This window comes from Felis catus, chromosome E3, assembly GCF_018350175.1.
Source record: "Felis catus isolate Fca126 chromosome E3, F.catus_Fca126_mat1.0, whole genome shotgun sequence".
Lineage (NCBI taxonomy): Eukaryota > Metazoa > Chordata > Mammalia > Carnivora > Felidae > Felis > Felis catus.
The window spans coordinates 28,344,699-28,362,355 of record NC_058383.1 but is presented as its reverse complement, the minus strand read 5'-3'; the positions used below and the strand labels follow the sequence as shown (position 1 = coordinate 28,362,355).

The 17,657-nt window shown below is 48.3% G+C and overlaps 1 protein-coding gene and 1 long non-coding RNA gene across 2 annotated transcripts in view; one reads left to right on the top strand and one right to left on the bottom strand.

Annotated features, from left to right (window-relative positions):
- Positions 1-6,144: 6,144 nt before the first annotated feature.
- On the bottom strand, positions 6,145-14,726 carry LOC105261312. Its single transcript, XR_002738902.2, has 3 exons — positions 14,530-14,726; positions 9,677-10,192; positions 6,145-7,531 (listed from the first exon to the last, which is right to left on the bottom strand). It is a non-coding gene; the product is annotated as an uncharacterized LOC105261312 (long non-coding RNA).
- Positions 14,727-14,779: 53 nt separating this feature from the next.
- ABCC1 (ATP binding cassette subfamily C member 1) overlaps positions 14,780-17,657 on the top strand; it is a 140,468-nt gene continuing 137,590 nt past the window's right edge. Inside the window, exon 1 of the mRNA XM_023246871.2 lies at positions 14,780-14,969. Coding sequence (XP_023102639.2) covers positions 14,922-14,969 — 48 coding nt within the window. The 5' untranslated portion in view covers positions 14,780-14,921. The remainder of the gene's footprint in view (positions 14,970-17,657) is intronic.

Sequence of the window (17,657 nt, the reverse complement as noted above, 5' to 3'; positions counted from 1 at the left end):
CAGGCTCTGAGCCATCAGCCCAGAGCCTGACGCGGGGCTTGAACTCACGGACCGCAAGATCGTGACCTGGCTGAAGTTGGACGCTTAACCGACTGCGCCACCCAGGCGCCCCTTGTATATATATTTTTAACTCATTAACATTGAAGTCACAGCCAGTAGATAATAACCCATGCTTGAACAAAGCTTATCTAACCCACATACTTTCATAGCACAGGAGACAGCACTCCAGCACTATGCTTGAGACCATTTTTATTTATTTGTTTGTTTGTTTGTTTAAAAGTTTATTTATTGGGGTGTCTGGGTGGCTCAGTCAGTTGAGCGTCTGACTTCAGCTCAGGTCATGATCTCGCAGTTTGTGGGTTCGAGCCCTGTGTTGGGCTCTGTGCTGATAGCTCAGAGCCTAGAGCCTGCTTCAGATTCTGTATCCCCCTCTCTCTACGCCCACCCCTGCTTGTGCTCTCTCTCTGTCTTTCAAAAATGAATAAACATTAAACAAAAATTAGAGCTCATCTCTTTAAAAAAAATAAAAATAAATAAAAGTCTATTTATTTATTTTGGGAGATAGAGAGTGCATGTGTGTGAGCAATGGAGGGGCAGAGAAAGAGAGAGAGGGAGAGAGAGAACCCCAAGCAGGTTCCACGCTGTCAGCACAGAGCCCAACGTGGGGCTCCATCTCAGAAACCATGAGATCATGACCCGACCAGAAACCAAGAGTCAGAAGCTTAAACGACTGAGCCATCCAGGCACCTCTGGACCATTTCAAACAGTGAAATCACCGACAAAAAGCGCCAATAAAAATGCAAAACACATGGCACCAAACATACCGCAAGAAGGATACTTGTTTAGAGTGTGAGAGCTGAAGGAAAAGGACCACTGCATTGTTTGACCTCAGTTGGGAACATGCGTGTTAAGCAACTCAATTTTTTTGCTACTCTGTACATTTCCGTGAATGACCGTGAAAGCAGCCGCAAGTATTGATTGTGAGATTACAAATAAATTTTAGAGAGTAGGCAAATTCAGAAATATGAAATCCACAAGTAATGAGGGTTAATATCTGTAAAAGATCGGGAACAGGTCAATCCAGAGATATAATGCTGTAAATGGATGTCTGCTGGAGGCCGGGTGGGGAGGGGCCTGGGGAACAACCGTTTATGGGCACGGGATTCTTTCTCGGGCAATCAGTGTTTCGAACTAAAGAAGGTGATGATTACAGAATATTGTGAAAGTACTAAATACCAGCAAATCGTTTGTTCTGTTTTGTTTTTTAAGATTTAAACATTTTAAGTAATCTCTGCACCCAATGTGGGGCTTGAACTCATACCCCCAAGATCAAGAGTCACGTGCTCTTCTGACTGAGCCAGCCAGGTGTCCCAAGAATTGTGCATTTTTTTTTAATTAAAAAATTTATTTTACTGTTTATTTATTTTTGAAAGAGAGAGGACAGAGCATGAGCAGGGGCGGGGCAGAGAGAGAGGGAGACACAGAATCCGAAGAGGGCTCCAGGCTCTGAGCGGTCAGTGCAGAGTCCGATGTGGGGCTCGACCCCCCGAACTGTGAGATCACGACCAGAGCTGAATTGGACACTTAACTGGCTGAGCCACCCAGGTGCCCCAAAGTGTTCATTTTTAAATGGTGAATTTGGGGGGCGCTCAGGTGGCTCAGTTGGTAGAGTGTCCAGTGCTTGATTTTGGCTCAGGTCACGATCCTAGGGTCGTGGGATAGAGTCCCATGTCCAGCTCTGTGCTGAGCATGGGGCCCACTTAAGATTCTTTCCTTCCCGGGGCGCCTGGGTGGCTCAGTCGGTTAAGCATCCGACTTCGGCTCAGGTCACAATCTCACAGTTCGTGAGTTCGAGCCCCGCGTCGGGCTCTGTGCTGACAGCTCAGAGCCTAGAGCCTGTTTCTGATTCTGTGTCTCCCTCTCTCTGACCCTCCCCCGTTCATGCTCTGTCTCTCTCTGTCTCAAAAATAAATAAACGTTAAAAAAAAAAAAAAGATTCTTTCCTTCTCTCTGCCCCACTGTTCCTCCTCCCCATTCACATGCTCTCTCTCTCTAAAAAAATAAAAATAAAAATCAATAAATGGTGAATTTTACACTCTGTGAATTTCATCTAAAAATGGTATGTGTCGCTTCAAGCTAGAGCATTTAATGACCACTGTGGGACCCTCTGAACCCCTCTTTTCCCTTTGGCGTGGTGATCATCCACCTGTGAGACCACGACTGCTCTAACAGACTGAGTAAATATAACCACAAGGACACGAAGCTTGAGCAAAAGTAATGGACCTTAGTTGTTTCGAACTACTGGGTTTCAGGTGTTTTTTGTTACCGCAGCATGACTTAGCCAATCTTGACTTTTCAGAGGTCTTGGCCTACCTGTCATCATCATGGGAGCAGAATGGGGGTGGGGGCTTGGGGGTCCCCCCACTTTCCCAGGTACACTCTCCCTGAATCCTTCTGTCTTGAGTTCTACCACCCACTCTTTCCCACGCCCTGCCCCTTCCCACATACAGGCTCGCTAATACCTTCTGTCTTATGCTGTGGCTGGGGAAGATGTCACCTGCTCTGTGGGGCGGGAGGAATCCAGCCTTTCCTTGTGCTGACTTCCATGTAGCCCTCCAGGTCTCAGCCTCCACGTGTAACTGTTTCTCAGACTCCTCTGGCCTCTAGGGTAGGGATTAGCTTAGTTCTTGCCGGCCTCCATGCCTGTAGTTCCCTCACTGGCTCACCACTTTTTTTTCATCTGCTAGCATCGTGTGCCCATTCCTCATCTCAGGTTGTTTCGTCTCCTGTTCTCCTTGTCCTCATCAATCGAAACCTTTCTTGTCCCTTGATGGTCGTTTCAGAGAAGTTACGAGAGGGAGCAGAGACAAAATGTGTTCACTGTGCTGTGTCTCGCTGGGGTCAGGAGTGTTTTCCTGTTCGTTCATCGGGTGTAGACCAGCATCACCATTTCTGGTGGCAGGGTAATGTGCCTTTCTAGGGATATATCCCCCCAGAGGGGTAACTGGCAATGTCTGGAGACATTTTTGGTCATCACAACTAGGAGTGGGGTTGGCTGCTACTAGCATTCAATGAGTAGAGGACAGGGATGCTTCCAAACATCCTGCACTGCTCAGGACAGCCCCGCACAACAAAGACTTATCTGGACCAAATGACAATAGGGTGGAGGTTGAAAAACTCTGCTCTAAGGGATTTCTACCGTCTCGAGAATAAAATTCAGACTCTCTAGTACAGTCTGCAAGTCCCTAGCCTAGGTTTTCACCACTCCCCTTGGGACACTCTACTCCAGCCACGAGCATCTTCTTTTCGTTCCTGGAACCTACCAAGCTTGTTCCTGCCACAGGACCTTCATACTTGCTGTTTCCTAAGCGTGAAGCGCTCTTCCCCAGATTTTCTGGTTGCTGACACCCTTTTCATTCGGGTCTCAGCTCACATATCACCTCCCCTGTGAGATTTACCTTGACCAACTCATCTGCCCCTCTGGCCTCAACACTCAACCCTCCCCCTCCCAACCCAAGGAACTTTCTGTAAACAACTGTTTACAGTTGACCCTTGAATAACACAGGTCTGAACCATGGAGGTCCACTTACATGCAGACTTTTTTCTATAAATGTGGTACAGTACTCTAAACGCATTTTCTGTTCCTTATGATCGTCTCTTTTTAAATGTCTATTTATTTATTTTGGGAGAGAGAGAGAGAGAGAGAGAGAGAGAGAATCCCAAGCAGGCTCCACACTGTCAGTGCAAAGCCTGAACACCGGGGCTCGATCTCCTGAGCCGAAATCAAGAGCCAGACACGTAACTGACTGAGCCACCCAGGCGCCCCTCTCCTAAAAGAACTTCTAAGAACCATGTTCTCCTTGCACATTTCTTTTTTTCTTTTAATGTTTATTTACCTTTGAGACAGAGAGCGAGTGGGGGAGGTTTGGAGAGAGAGGGAGACACAGAATCCGAAGTAGGCTGCAGGCTCCCAGCAGAGAGCCTGACGTGGGGCTCGAACCCACCAGCCGTGAGATCATGACCCGAGCGGAATGCGGACGCCCAACCGACTGCGCCACCCAGGCGCCCCTCCCCTTGCACATTTCCAAGTTGAATCTACAATTTGTGTATCATAAGTTTAAATAGTGGCAGCCTAATTTCCCAATTATCATATTCATATGTTAGGCTATAACTTTTACTGCACATTTTTAAATACACCTGCCATCACTCTTTAAAAAAACAAAATCTCTGAGCAGAAGCCGCCACCCTGGAGCCGCCTGCACCACCCAGCCACGGTCACCCCTGCCGTGGACGGCCAGCCCTTGGGCCTCATCTCCGTGGAGCTGTTTGCAGACAAAGTTCCCAAGCCAGCAAGCAGAAAACTTTCCTGACCTGAGCACTGGGGAGAAAGCATTTGGTTATAAAGCTTCCTGCTTTCTCAGGACGATTCCGGGATGAATGCGCCAGGGCGGTGATGTCACACGCCACGTCGGCATTGGCAAAAGCCCGTGTATGGGGAGAGATCTGATGATGAGAATTTCATCCTGAAGCACGTGGGTCCTGGCATCCTGTCCATGGCAGATGCTGGACCCAATACAAGCGGTTCCCCGTTTTTCATCCCCACCGCCAACACTGAGTAGTTGGATGGCAAGCGTGTGGTCGCTGGCGAGGTGAAAAAGGGCAGGAATATTGCAGAAGCCATGGATTGCTTCGAGTCCGGGAATGGCAAGACCAGGAAGAAGATCACCGTTGTGGACTGTGGACAAATCTAATAAATTTGTCTTGCAGTTTTTTTAAGTTTTAAAAATTTTACTATAATGTTTATTTACTTATTTTTGAGAGAGAGAAAAAGAGAGAGAGAGAGAGCCAGAGAGGGGCAGAAAGAAAGGGAGAGAGAAATCCCAAGCAGGCTCCAAGCTTTCAGTGCAAAGCCCAGTGTGGGGCTCGAACTCATAAACCGGGAGATTATGATTGGAGGCGAAACCAAGAGTTGGAAGCTTGATGACGGAACCATCCAGGGCAGGCACCCAGTATCTGACTTGTGTTTTATCGTGATTACCAGAGATTCCTCTGTAGCTCAGCAAAGCTTCGCCCCCTCAGCCCCATTTGCTCAAAATATCTTGTCATCTTTGTGCTCTCCCTGAAGTCCTATGGGTTCCATATTTTCCTACCTTCCTCCAAGTCTGGCTGGATTGCAGAGTTGTTTACTATTATGAAGTAAAAACTAAACAAAACCCCCCAAAACTCCATGAGCCTAATCACACAAGATCATGAAAATAAATGGAAATTATGTAGGAAAAAAAATACAAGAACAGGCTCTTAACAGTTGGAAATTTTATTTCACTTTTTCTTTTCTGCTCCTTTAACTTGTATTTCCATTCTACTTGCCCTACAGATTTCTACCTTAATGTAATATACTTAAAAGGTTTTTTTTTATTAGTCACCTGATCATACTTCTCTGCAACAAAAATACCTTCGTGAAGTTATATTTATTTTTTTTTAAGTCCTGTTTCCCCAGGGTCTAATTTTGAAGACTGTCCTGTGTTCTTAAGGCTGTGTTACCATTTTTCTCTGACTTATCACTACAATTATTATTTGAATGTAATTGATCAAACCAGCATAAATATACCACATTATGATCAGTAATTGTTATCTAGTGCTCTCTTTTTTTTTTAATTTTTTTTTAACATTTATTTATTTTTGAGACAGAGAGACACAGCATGAACGGGGGAGGGGCAGAGAGAGAGGGAGACACACAGAATCGGAAGCAGGCTCCAGGCTCTGAGCTGTCAGCCCAGAGCCCGACGCGGGGCTCGAACTCACGGACCATGAGATCATGACCTGAGCTGAAGTCAGACGCTCAACCGACTGAGCCACCCAGGCGCCCCTCTAGTGCTCTCTTTAGCAGCACAAATACTGAAAAAAAGGCAATTGTCATATATTTACATATATTTGTTTTATTTTTTAAATGATTTTATTTAAATTCTAGTTAACATACAGTGTGATATTAGTTTCAGATGTACAACATATAAAATGTTTCATTCTAAATGAAGCTTCAAAAAAATTTTTTTAATGTTTATTTATTTTGGGGAGAAAGAGAGAGAGAGACAGAGAGAAAGAGACAGAGTACGAGTGGGGGAAGACCAGAGAGAGAGGGAGACACAGAATCCAAAGCAGGCTCTGTGCTGACAGCTCAGAGCCTGACATGGGGCTCGAATTCAAGAACCATGAGATCATGACCTGAGCCTAAGTTGTTTGCTTAACCAACTGAGCCACCCAGGTGTCCCCTAAATGAGGCTTTTAATGAGATGAATGGGGCTGGTGGTGTGTGTGTGTGTGTGTGTGTGTGTGTGTGTGTGTGTGTGTGTGTGTGTTTCAGGTTCATCTACCTGTGGATACATATTCCTCATGGCTGGAATGGGACAGAGTTTAGGATAAGTGTTATTCCAATTTTTTGTTTTTACCGTAGTAAATACTGAGAAATGTTTTCACAGAAACAGGGGACTGGAATGGAAATTTTGTCATTGCTAAGTGACTCAAGGTCACACATGTTGAAACTCCTGTGTAATTTGCCACATATCACATTGTCACTCATTATCAGAAATTATTTGTAGTCATCTATCACCCAACAAGCCATGCCTCCTCCATGGAGATTGGAAGGAGAGAGGAAACCATCAGAACTGCAACAGGATGTGTTGGCTGGTCTCTGGGGTCATTCTCTTTCCTTAGCCACACACGGTGATTTCACATGATGCTTTTGTCTGGCATCCAGGTTTTTATACTGGAGAACGACCACATCCTCAGTAGGTCCTGACAAGAGTGACAAGGATTGCCTTACTTCTGTGCAGTGGAGGAAGGACAATTGTAAAGGAGGGAACACCTTGGACCTCGGGCACTTTCACAGGCATATGGGTTTTAGGAGAGAGAACACACAGAAGCAGAGATCTACATAGATTCTCTTTTGCTCGAAACCCCACCGGGATATAATTGAATGCAATACAACACACCCATTTAAAGTAGCCACTGTGATGAGTTCTGACATATATGCCAGTATCATCCCCACCATATTCGAGATATAGGAAGGAAATATCCATCATTCTGGAATGTTCCCTCCTGCTGCAACCTTCCAGTCAATTCCTCCTTTCCCAGGTTCCAGGCAGTTAGTGGTCTGCTTTCAGTCACCGTATACAGCAGGTGGCCCTTCGCATCTGGTTTCTTTTACTCAGCACGGTGATTCTGAGACGGATCTAAGGTGTAGCTCCTTTTCATTGCTGAGCGGTAATCACCATATGGATGTATTGCAAATTGTTTCCCGTTCACCTGTTGATATTTGGCTTGTCCCAAATATCCAGTTTGGGGACATTATGAATAATGCCCCTCCAAGTACAAGTCTTTGTGTGGACATCCATTTTCATTTCTCTTGCTTAAATATCTAGGAGAGAGCCGGGTGGAAGGTCTATGTGGAAAACAGATCCTCTTAACACTGTCCTCGTCAGCAGCATCCTCTTCAGAAAGCATCTTTACTAACCTGAATCCAATGAAACTTTCAGATCTAAAGTTCACAAAATACATAAGAGACAGAGGAACAAATTCAACCACACCAACGAAGAAACAAAAGAAATCCGGAATGTGGGACATTTGGTATAATTGGCTCATTCTCTTCAGCAAGATGATGTTATTTAAAAAAAAAAATGGGGGACTGTCCATTAGAAGACACTTAAGGCTCAGGACAAGGAAATGCAGTAAATGATCCTTAATTGTGAGTAAGCAGAAATTAGATTCAGACCAAGAGAGGAAACACTCAGCCTGGCCATTCTTCAGGCTGGGATAACAGACACAACAACACTAATTGCAAAGCTAACAGGAAACGAGATTTCTCCCAAGGATACTCCCTACCTGTAAGGCACCAAAGTCACCTCCTTCTTTGATTGACTGCCCCTTTCTTACTCACTGAGAATTTTGCTTTCTAAAATTATAGCAAATCTGCAGTTTGAAATGATATCACTACCAAGGAAGCCCCTGTCTCTCTCCTAGAAGATGGGAGAAGTTACCTTGATTTCCAACACAGGTACAGAGCTGCAGATAAGGGCTTTCTGAGCACAATAGTCCGGTCACTTCACTACCGTGGGTCCACTTTGCAGTCAAGGCTGATATTAGCCCCTTTAGTCATAACCCTGTTTTGCTTTGATCTTACCATACCCTGCTTCTGCTGCCCCTCCCACTGCCAAGCCCACGGTCTATTCTCCATCCAGCAGCCAGAGTGACCTGTTAAAACCTAATTCAAGGGGCGCCTGGGTGGCTCAGTCAGTGAAGCGTACAAATCTTGATTTCGGCTCAAGTCATGATCTCACGGTTCTTGAGTTCAAGCCCTGCATCGGGCTCTGCGCTGACAAGGCGGAGACTGTTTGGGATTCTCTCTCTGCCCCTCCCCTGCTCTCTCTCTCAAAATACATAGACTTAAAAACAAACCAAAAAACTTAACTCAAGTTACACTGCTTTTCTGCTCAGTTCCTTCCCATGACTTCCCGCCTCACTCCAAGAATAAGCCATGTGCCCTGTGGTGGTCTGGGAGGCCCTACCTGATCTGGCCTCTGAGGACCCAGCAGGATTTTTTGGTTCCCAAATTTGACCGTCTCTGTTGGAACTACTCAGCTCTGAGGTTGTAGGGATACAGCAGCCGTAAAAATAGGCATAAAGAAATGTATGGGACGGCGTTCCAATAAGACTTCATTTACAAAAACAAAGGGCTGGTGGTTGTTTGCTGGCTCCCGGCCAGGACACTGCCTAATGCTCCATAAATATTTGTTGAGTGAGTTTGTGAAGGAAGACAAGGGCATGTTTTTCATCTAGGAGGAGAGAAGAGCCAATTAAGCGTTTTCAGGTAGTGTTAAATGCTAGCATGAAAATAAAGCAGGTGATGAGTTAGAGGGAGTGGGGTTACTCAGCGTAAGTTAATTAGGGAAAGCCTCTGGGAGGAGGTGACTTTTGAGCCCTGAGGGGAAGCAAGGGCCACTTGAAGATCTGGGGGAAGAAGGCTCCAGGCAGAGGGCTTAGCAGGAGTTGAAGGCAGGAGGTGAGAATGAGCTTGGCATGTACGAGAGACAGAAAGCCCTCCGTGTGGCTGCTGAACAGGGACTGAGGACAAAGAGGTATAAGATGACATTGGAGATGGCCAGGGGCTTGGTCACACGGGGCCTCGTAGGATTTTTTTTTTAACTGCTCTATTTTGCTTCTTTTATTCTAATTTCTTTTATTGTGGCAAAATACACACAACAAAATACTTATTTATTTTTGAGAGAGAGACAGAGAGTGAGTGGGCGAGGGGCAGAGAGACAGGGAGACACAGAATCCGAAGCAGGCTCCAGGCTCTGAGCTGTCAGCACAGAGCCTGACACGGGGCTGGAACTCACGAACCTGCAGATCATGACCTGAGCCACAATCGGATGCTCAAGCAGCTGAGCCACCCAGGTGACCCCAAGCATCTTAAGCATTTTTTAAGGGGACGTTTCTGTGGCATTAAGCACGTCCACACTGTTGGGCAGATCTTACCACGTCCATCCCCAGCGTGCTCTCCTCTTGCAGAACTCCAAGTTCACATCCATTAAACACGAACTCCCCACTTCTCCCCTCCCCACAGCCCCTGCCAACCACCATTCTACTCTTCATCCCCACGAATTTGAATACTCTGAGAACTCACACCATATCGGCCCTTCTTTGACTGCCTTATCTCATTTAGCACAGCATCTTCAAGGCTCAGAGTTTGTAGCCTGTGTCAACATTTCTTTCGTTTTTAAGGCTGAGTCATTTTCCATCGTATGCAGAGGCCACATTTGCTTTATTCATCAGTGGGCAGACACTTGGATGGCTTCCATTGCTTGGCTCTCGGGAATAATGATGCTATCAACTTAGGGTGCAAATATCTGTTTGGGTCCCTGCGTTCAATTCTCGTGGGTGCCGACCCAGAAGTGGAATTGCTGGATCGTATCTGGTCGGGTTGTGGACTAACCATGGTGGGGAGGCCATTGCAGGTTCTGTGCGGGGGGGGGGGGGGGTAGGGGGGGCGGTGTGTAGCTGCCTTGCTTTGAACAGGACCCCTCTGGCTGCTGATGGCAGTGGGAAGGGGCAGGCACAGGACACCAGGAAGGAGGATGGTGTAGCAGTTCCCGAGAGCGACAGCAATGGCTGGTACCTTCCAGTGTGGCTGGGGAGGCCTCTGTGGAGCAAATGAGCAATTAAATGGTTGCAAATAGTGACCGGTACTATAAAATAAACCGACAGGAACAGGGTGCGAGGATTCGGGGAGAACTAAAAAGGATCTCTTGGGCATTCTTGTCGGCTGGATTCACGGAATCATGTACTAGCAAAGGGGCTGGTGCTTGAAATCTCCATCCTGCATTTTCATCATCCTTCATTTTGTAGGCTGTCCACTGGGTGGGTTTGGCTCAGGGCCCAGAGCCTCTTGGTCTAGGGTGTTTCTTAATTGTACAAGGGCTGAAGATGGGGAGGAAGGGGACAGAGAAGAGAAGGGAAGGCCTTCGGGTGTGTGGCTGCGGGAGAGCACGGGGAGGGCTTGGCAGGTCAGAGCAGGGCTGGGCCTTGTCTTTGCCACATCCGGCTATGGGACCTTGCCCGTTACCTTGCCTATTCCTGGAAAATGGTATGCTCGTTATTTATTACTCACACTTAGCATTTATTCATTCTCTATTTAACATTTCTGCATTAGGTGTAACTTTTCTAGAGCAAAGTACAACCACCTTGAGCATCCAGCTCAGTGAATTTTAAAATGTGTATGTGTAAACCATGTAACTACCACCAGATCCAGTTATAGAACTTTACCAGCTACTGAGGAGTTTCTCTTGTATCCCTTCCTAATCAATACCCCCTTCGCATGTAACCATTATTCTGACTCTAATCAAAATCTATTAGTTGTGGGGCGCCTGGGTGGCTCAGTCAGTTGCGTGTCTGACTTCAGCTTAGGCCATGAGCTCACGGTTCGTGGGTTCGAGCCCCCCATCAGGCTTCCTGCCATCAGCACAGAGCCTGCTTCAGAGTCTCTGTCCCCCTCTCTCTCTGCCCCTCCCCTGCTCATGCTCTCTCAAAAATAAAAATAAACATTTAAAAAAAAACATTTAAAATCTATTAGCGGTGACTGTGTTTGATCCTCCTATAAACGGTGTTGTGAACAAATGTACTCTTTTGTGCCTAGCTTTTTCTGCTCCTTCCTGCGTTTGGTGAGATTCCATTCTTTCTTTCTGTTATATGTGTTAGCAGTTTGATTCTTTTCTAATTTTTAAGATTTTTGAAGTTTATTTATTTTGAGAAAGAGAGAAAGCCAGGGAGGGGCAGAGAGAGAGGGAGAGAGAGAGAGAGAGAATCAGGGAGAGAGAGTTCGGGGCTCGAACCCATGAACTGGGAGATCATGACCCCAGCCGAAATGAAGAGTCAGATGCTTAACCAACTGAGCCACCCAGGCACCCCAGCAGTCTGATTCTTTTTTTTTTTTTTTTTGGCTGTGTAGTGATCTATTGTGTGCATAGGCCACAATTCATTCACCCTTTTGACTACGGATGGGCCACTCAGTGACATCTAGTTTTGGGCTTTTTGAACAAAGCTCTTATGAACATTTTTTATAGATGTTTTTCAGTGAACGTAAGCACTCCCATCTCCCAGAAAGCAGTGGAGTTGCTGTGCCCCTGTGTAATCCTATGTTTAGCTTCAGCAGAAATTAGCAGCTTTCCAAAGTGGTTGAACCAACGTCCATCCCCGCTAACAGAGGAGTTTTACTTCCGTATCTTTGCTGAAGCTTGGTATTTTCATTTCTGTCACTCTGGTAAATTGTAATGGCTGGGTTTGGGTTTGTTTGTTTTGTTTCTTGTTTTTTGTTTTTTTTGTTTTTTTTTTTGCATTTCCCTGATGATGTTAAGAACCTTTTCATATGTTTGCTTAATCAATATTTGTTGAAAGAATTAATGAACAAAACGTTCATACGAAAATGGAAAATGTCCGTCTTGCCCCACTTGAAACCAACAGTGGCTCCCCGTTGCTCTTAGGGCCAAGCTGAACCCCCCTCCCCGCCCCTCCCCCCCCCCCCCCCCCCCCCCCCCCCCCCCCCGTTGACCAAAAAGATCCTGCAAGACTTCTGATCTGTCTTGCCCCAGATGGGTCCCATCTGCTTCACTCTCTGGATTCCTGCCACCCAGACCATCTTCTAGTTCTACTGACGGCCTGCTCTGTCCTGTTTCATGGCTTTTCCGTAAGCTGTTTTCTGCAGACTGGAACACAATCCAGGCCCAAGACTGGACTCATCGCTTGCATCTCAGTGCATAAACTCCTTCCCCCCAGAAGCCTTCCTTGACTTCCACTGCCAGCAGGCCGGGGCCCTCGTTGGCCCTCTTCCACTTTTTCTTCCCAGCTTCTACCAAAGCTGTAAATAGCCTTTGCTTTATGTGATTATTTAATTAACCTGCCCTCCTACCATAAAAAATACTTTAAAAAACCCCCAACACTTTGGGGGCACTCTGAGACTCAGTGAGTAGAGCATCTGACTCTTGATCTTGGGGTCATGAATTCGAGCCCCATGTTGGGTTTAAAGATAACTTAAAAAAAAATCAAACAACAACAACAACAACAAAAAACCCAACCCTAAGACTGCGAACTGCATAGGAACAGCAACTTTCTCTCGTTCCTAGCAAGCCCTGGCGTATAATAGATGCTCAATAAGTATTCATTAGATGTATAAATCTCAAAGCAACCAGCCAAGGAGCATTATCACTTGAAAGAAATTATCCCTTAAAAACTCACCCTGAGGGGAGCCTCGGCCAATAAAAAAATCACAGAAACCAATCTTATCTCCCTAAGTCCTTGGCAGGGGCAGGGGTGGGGGGGATGTCTCACATTCAATCACCATTCCTGTTTTATTTGGTGCAGCTGGGGTGTGTGTGTGTGTGTGTGTGTGTGTGTGTGTGTGTGTGTGTGTGTGTGTAATGGAAACTATACATCAGGCAAAGGATTAAGGGGGAGAGAAGGAAGGAAAGGCATTGCTGGTGTCACAGTGAAAGCTTAGACACTCAGGCCCCAGTCCCAGCTCCTCTGTCACTAACTACCTGTACATTAAACAGTGCTGAGGCAATACGGCAAAATGGTCAGCGTTACAGATTCCTTCCTTCCCGGTCTGCCTGAGTTCAAAGAGTGGTTTGTAGCCCTACTGCCTCCGTAATCCCTGACAAATCACTCTGCCTCTCTGGGGTTCAGTTTCCTCAACCACGAAATGGGGATCATGATAATAATACTAACTTCATGGGGTTGTTGTGAGCATTTAAGTCAATTCATGTTCATTGCTAAGAACATGCCTTTAGGAAGTCCCATGACTGTGAATGCCTGTTAATTATCACTACAGGTGGTTCCAGACTTAAATGATGGCTTGACTTACAATTTTTTGATTTCACGATGGGGTGAAAGCTATATGCATTCTGTAGAAACTGGACTTTGAATTTTGAATTTGGATCTTGTCCCAGGCTAGCGATATGCCTTATGATACTTTCTCACCATGCAGCAAGCTGTAGCTCCCAGTTGGTCACATACTCAAGAGCAGTTAAAATTGATTAACAACCATTCTGTTTTTCAGTTTCAGTACAATATTCAACAAATTACGGGACATATTCAACACTTTATTACAAAGTAGGCTTTGTGTTAGATCTGATTTTGCCCAGCTGTAGGCTAATGTATGTGTTCTTAGTACATTTAAGGTGGGCTAGGCTAAGCTGTGATGTTCTAGTACCTTAGATATACTAAATGCATTTTCTTTTTTTTTTTAATGTTTATTTAATTTTGAGAGAGAGAGAAAGAGAGAGAGAGTACAAGCAGGGGAGGGCAGAGAGAGGGAGACAGAGGATCCAAAGCGGGCTCTGCTCTGACAGCAGAGAGCCCAATGTGGGGCTCGAACTCATGAAGCCAAGATCATGAACCGAACATCATGACAAGAGCCAAAGTTGGCCACTTAACGGACTGAACCACCCAGGTGCCCCCTAAATGCATTTTCAACATAGGATATTTTCAACTTAACATGGGTTTGCCCCATGTAACCCCCACCTGAGTTGAGGAAGATATGTCTCCAGGCCTCAGTTTACCTCTAAGAGGATCAAAAACCTGGTTATTTGAGTGCTGCTAGAGATGATGGAGAAAATGGCAAGGTGCTTTCTACCTATGTGGGGGGTGACAACGGTTTGGGATGGAGACTGGAGTCTTCCCGCCATGACCCCTCTGGCGCAGATGGGTCATGGGTTCAGATCCCACTTGTGCCGTTGGCAGCTGTGTGACCTTGGGCAAGTCACTTCACCTCTCTGGGCCTCAGTTTCTCCATCTGTGAAGGGTAGACCGATGAGCGTATCCACCTCCTACTGTCTCTGTCCTCTGTATCAGCTCTGGACTCAGCTGGCGGGGCTGACCCGGTGACCCTGGAGAAGTCACTCAACCTCTGGGCTCCTAGTAAGGATCCAATGAGGATACAGCTAAGCCGTTTGGCACTGTCCTGGCTGGCGAAGGGCTCAGTACCTGTTTTCTCCTGGCGATATTACCGTTGCTGTCGCCGTCGCCACCGCGGGATTGGAAAACGGGTCGCAAGGTCCGGCCGCAGGGGTCCCCGCAGCTCCTGGAGGACACACACCCCCGCCCGGGCCCCCGCCGGGGTGGGCGCCGAGGGGCGCAGCGTAGCCCGCCGGCACCCCGCGGCGGGAGGCGAGTCGGGCGCAGGGGCGGGGCGGGGCGGGGCGGGGCGGGGCGCCGCATCCCCGTGACGCGCCGGCCAACCAGGCGGCGTTGCGGCCCCGGGCCCGCTCCGCCGCCGCCTCCCGCCCTCTTGCCGCCGCCGCCGCCGCCGCCGCCGCCAGCAGCAGCCGCCAGCAGCCGGGCCCGTCCGCCCGCCCGCCTGCCCGCCTGCCCGCCGCATGGCGCTCCGGGGCTTCTGCAGCGCCGATGGCTCCGACCCCTTCTGGGTACGTGCTCCGCGGCCGCCCGGGCCGCGTGGGGCCGCCGGGAGGGGGCGGCCGCCGGCTGGGAGGCCGGCCCGCGAGGGGAAGCGCCGGGCGGGCCGGGCCGGGCCCGCAGCCCCCCGCGGTCCCCCGCGGCCCCCCGCGGCCGCCCGGTGCCGCCTCGTCCGCTCCGCAGCCGGCTCGGGGGTCCCGCGCCCGGCCCCTCGCGGGCGCCGCCGATGGGAGCCGGGCGGAGGGGCGGGGGGACCTTGGCAGCTCAGCTCCCGGGAACGGGGCAGGGGCTGTGCATGTGCCCGGCTCCGGGGCTTTGGGGGAAACGTTAGGGGCCAGAGCTTGGGGGGACAGGGCTTCCTGCTTTGCGGTTGCCCCTGCAATTAAAAATAACCTTCCGCGGGAGGGGACGCCAGGGATTGGGGGGTGGGGGGAGGGCGGCGGCACAGGGGGTGGTTTCCCGGCTTAAGTTCTCCCATGTCTTTTGTGGATTGGGGTCCCCCCTTTCACCAAGAACGCCTCATTCCCAAACGGCTGAGCTGGGAAGAGGCTCGGGCTGGAGGAAGGGATGTTTGCCCCTTCCCCGGTTGTGCTGCATCAACATTACGCTCCTGTGGTTACGTATTTTTGCCGTCTTTTACTTTCTGTCTGCTTAATTACTATAGGGGGGTTTGGGGAAACGGGAAGGATATGGGAAGTTTGGGGAACAGCCAGGAAAGAAGGTAGGGCTGTCCCCCGCTGCCTCACCGGGCCCTTCTGTCAGGTTTGGGGTGCAGGGCCGTCCCACCTCTGTAATGTGAGGCTCCTGTCTGTGGGGATGCACGTGGCTTTTTCCCTGGCAAGTTTTCCTCTGCATGCTCAGTGCTGGCCTGGCTCTGGCTCCTGAGTTCCCTTTCTGTGGTTTAATCCCCACTGTCTTGGGCTTTAGCTTCCCTCTAATGCGATTTACCTCTTTGTTCCAGGAGGGCACGTCTGTGGCACACTCTCTTGATTATTGGGAAACACAGTAGGCGAACCTGGACAGGATAGTTTTGTTTTCCCTCTTTTGTCTTGGATTCAGGAGAGAGAAACAGCCTTGGCTCTTAGGAGCTGGTGATTAGCATCCAAAAATACCTCCTTGTTCTGTTTTGTGGCCCTTCCCTTGCCTGCTGCCTTTGTAGTGTTGAAAAAGTCATCCTTGAGGGCCCCAGGGGAAGGCTTTGTTGCGGGGGGGGGGGGGGGGGTGTCGTTTGGTAGAACAATCAAATACACCTTAGTACGTCTCCCAGATTTCAGGCTGATAGGATGAGAGATTGACTCTAGGGCTGGGAATCTGACAGATAACTTTTGCATTCGGGGTCTGGGGGACTGGAGGACAGAGCATTTGCAAAGTAGGACTCCGTTTGGAAAACCTGTGGAATCCCTGTTCCCTCTGCCAGGTGTAACAGCCGCAAGATTATTTTTGCAAGGATCCAGAGGGAGATCTGGTCTAGTGTTGCTGTGAATTTTGGAGTGCTTCCTTGTTTATTTTCTTATCTTAGATTACACAGGGGAAAAAAATAGGTTGACTGGGAATCACATTTTGCATCAGGATGGACTTTATTAGTGACAACTGGCAGTTGATGGTTAATGAGGTTTTCCAAAGCAAAGTGTGTTTGGGGGTACTCTGTTTATTTAGCTTAAGAAGTTCATCCAGGAAAACCAATTGTGTCTTTTTTTTTTTTTTTTCTCTTTCTCTTTGGACTTTTTGCTACAGAAATTACCACATGGTTGTTTTGCTTGGGGCAGGCAATGTATGGCCTTGGTTGCCAGACCCTCCCTTTTTCCGAGTCTTTGCCCTTGCAGACTTTCTTCTGTCCCTTCTTCTGGATTCCTGGATGCCCCAGTTTTGGGTGGGGGAGGGAGGGTTTGGAGCTTGGAAGCAGAGTTTCAAAGCTGGCCACTGCAGCGTGAGAACTTCTAGGTAGCTAGAGAAACCAAATGTAACAGAAAGCAGGTAGTTTCTGTGTTTAAAAAAAAATTTTTTTTTTAATGTTTATTCATTTTTGAGAGAGAGAGAGAGAGAGAGAGAGAGAGAGAGCGCGCGCGCAAGTGAGCAGGGGAGGGGCAGAGAGAGATGGAGACACAGAATTGGAAGAGGCTCCAGGCTCTGAGCTGTCAGCACAGAGCCCAACACGGAGCCGGAACCCACGAGCTGTGAGACCATGACCTGAGCCGAAGTCGGACGTTTCACCCACGGAGCCACCCAGGCACACTACTTTCTGTGTTTTCTAGGGCGGCACACTCCAGGCTGGGAGAGGGAAGCCACTTTACTTTTCTGTGCCTCAGTTTCCTCATCTGTAAAATGGGGGCAGGATCCAAAAAAGCCCCAATTCTTAGGGTTGTTTGAAGAGCAAATGAGATCATTCGTATAGGAGGCTCAGCCTGTGCCCCGAATAGAGTCCCTTCTTTCTGAAGGTGAAGTTGTATATTTCCAGTTGCTTGTCCTTCCTGTGGATTCTCATTTTCTTCAGCTGGGGAGGGGGCGGAGGGATGGGGCTGCTGCCCCGCCCCTTATACCTGGCTTCTCTGTGACCAAGGCCTTGTGTTTAGAAATTAAAGGGACTGGCCCACGTGAGACTCTTATCAGAGTCTTTGTTCCTGGGTCCCTGCCTGCCTCTGCCCTGTGAACTGAAAAGTCCAGAAGAACCAGAATGTGGAAATGGCCCACAGTGTGGGTTC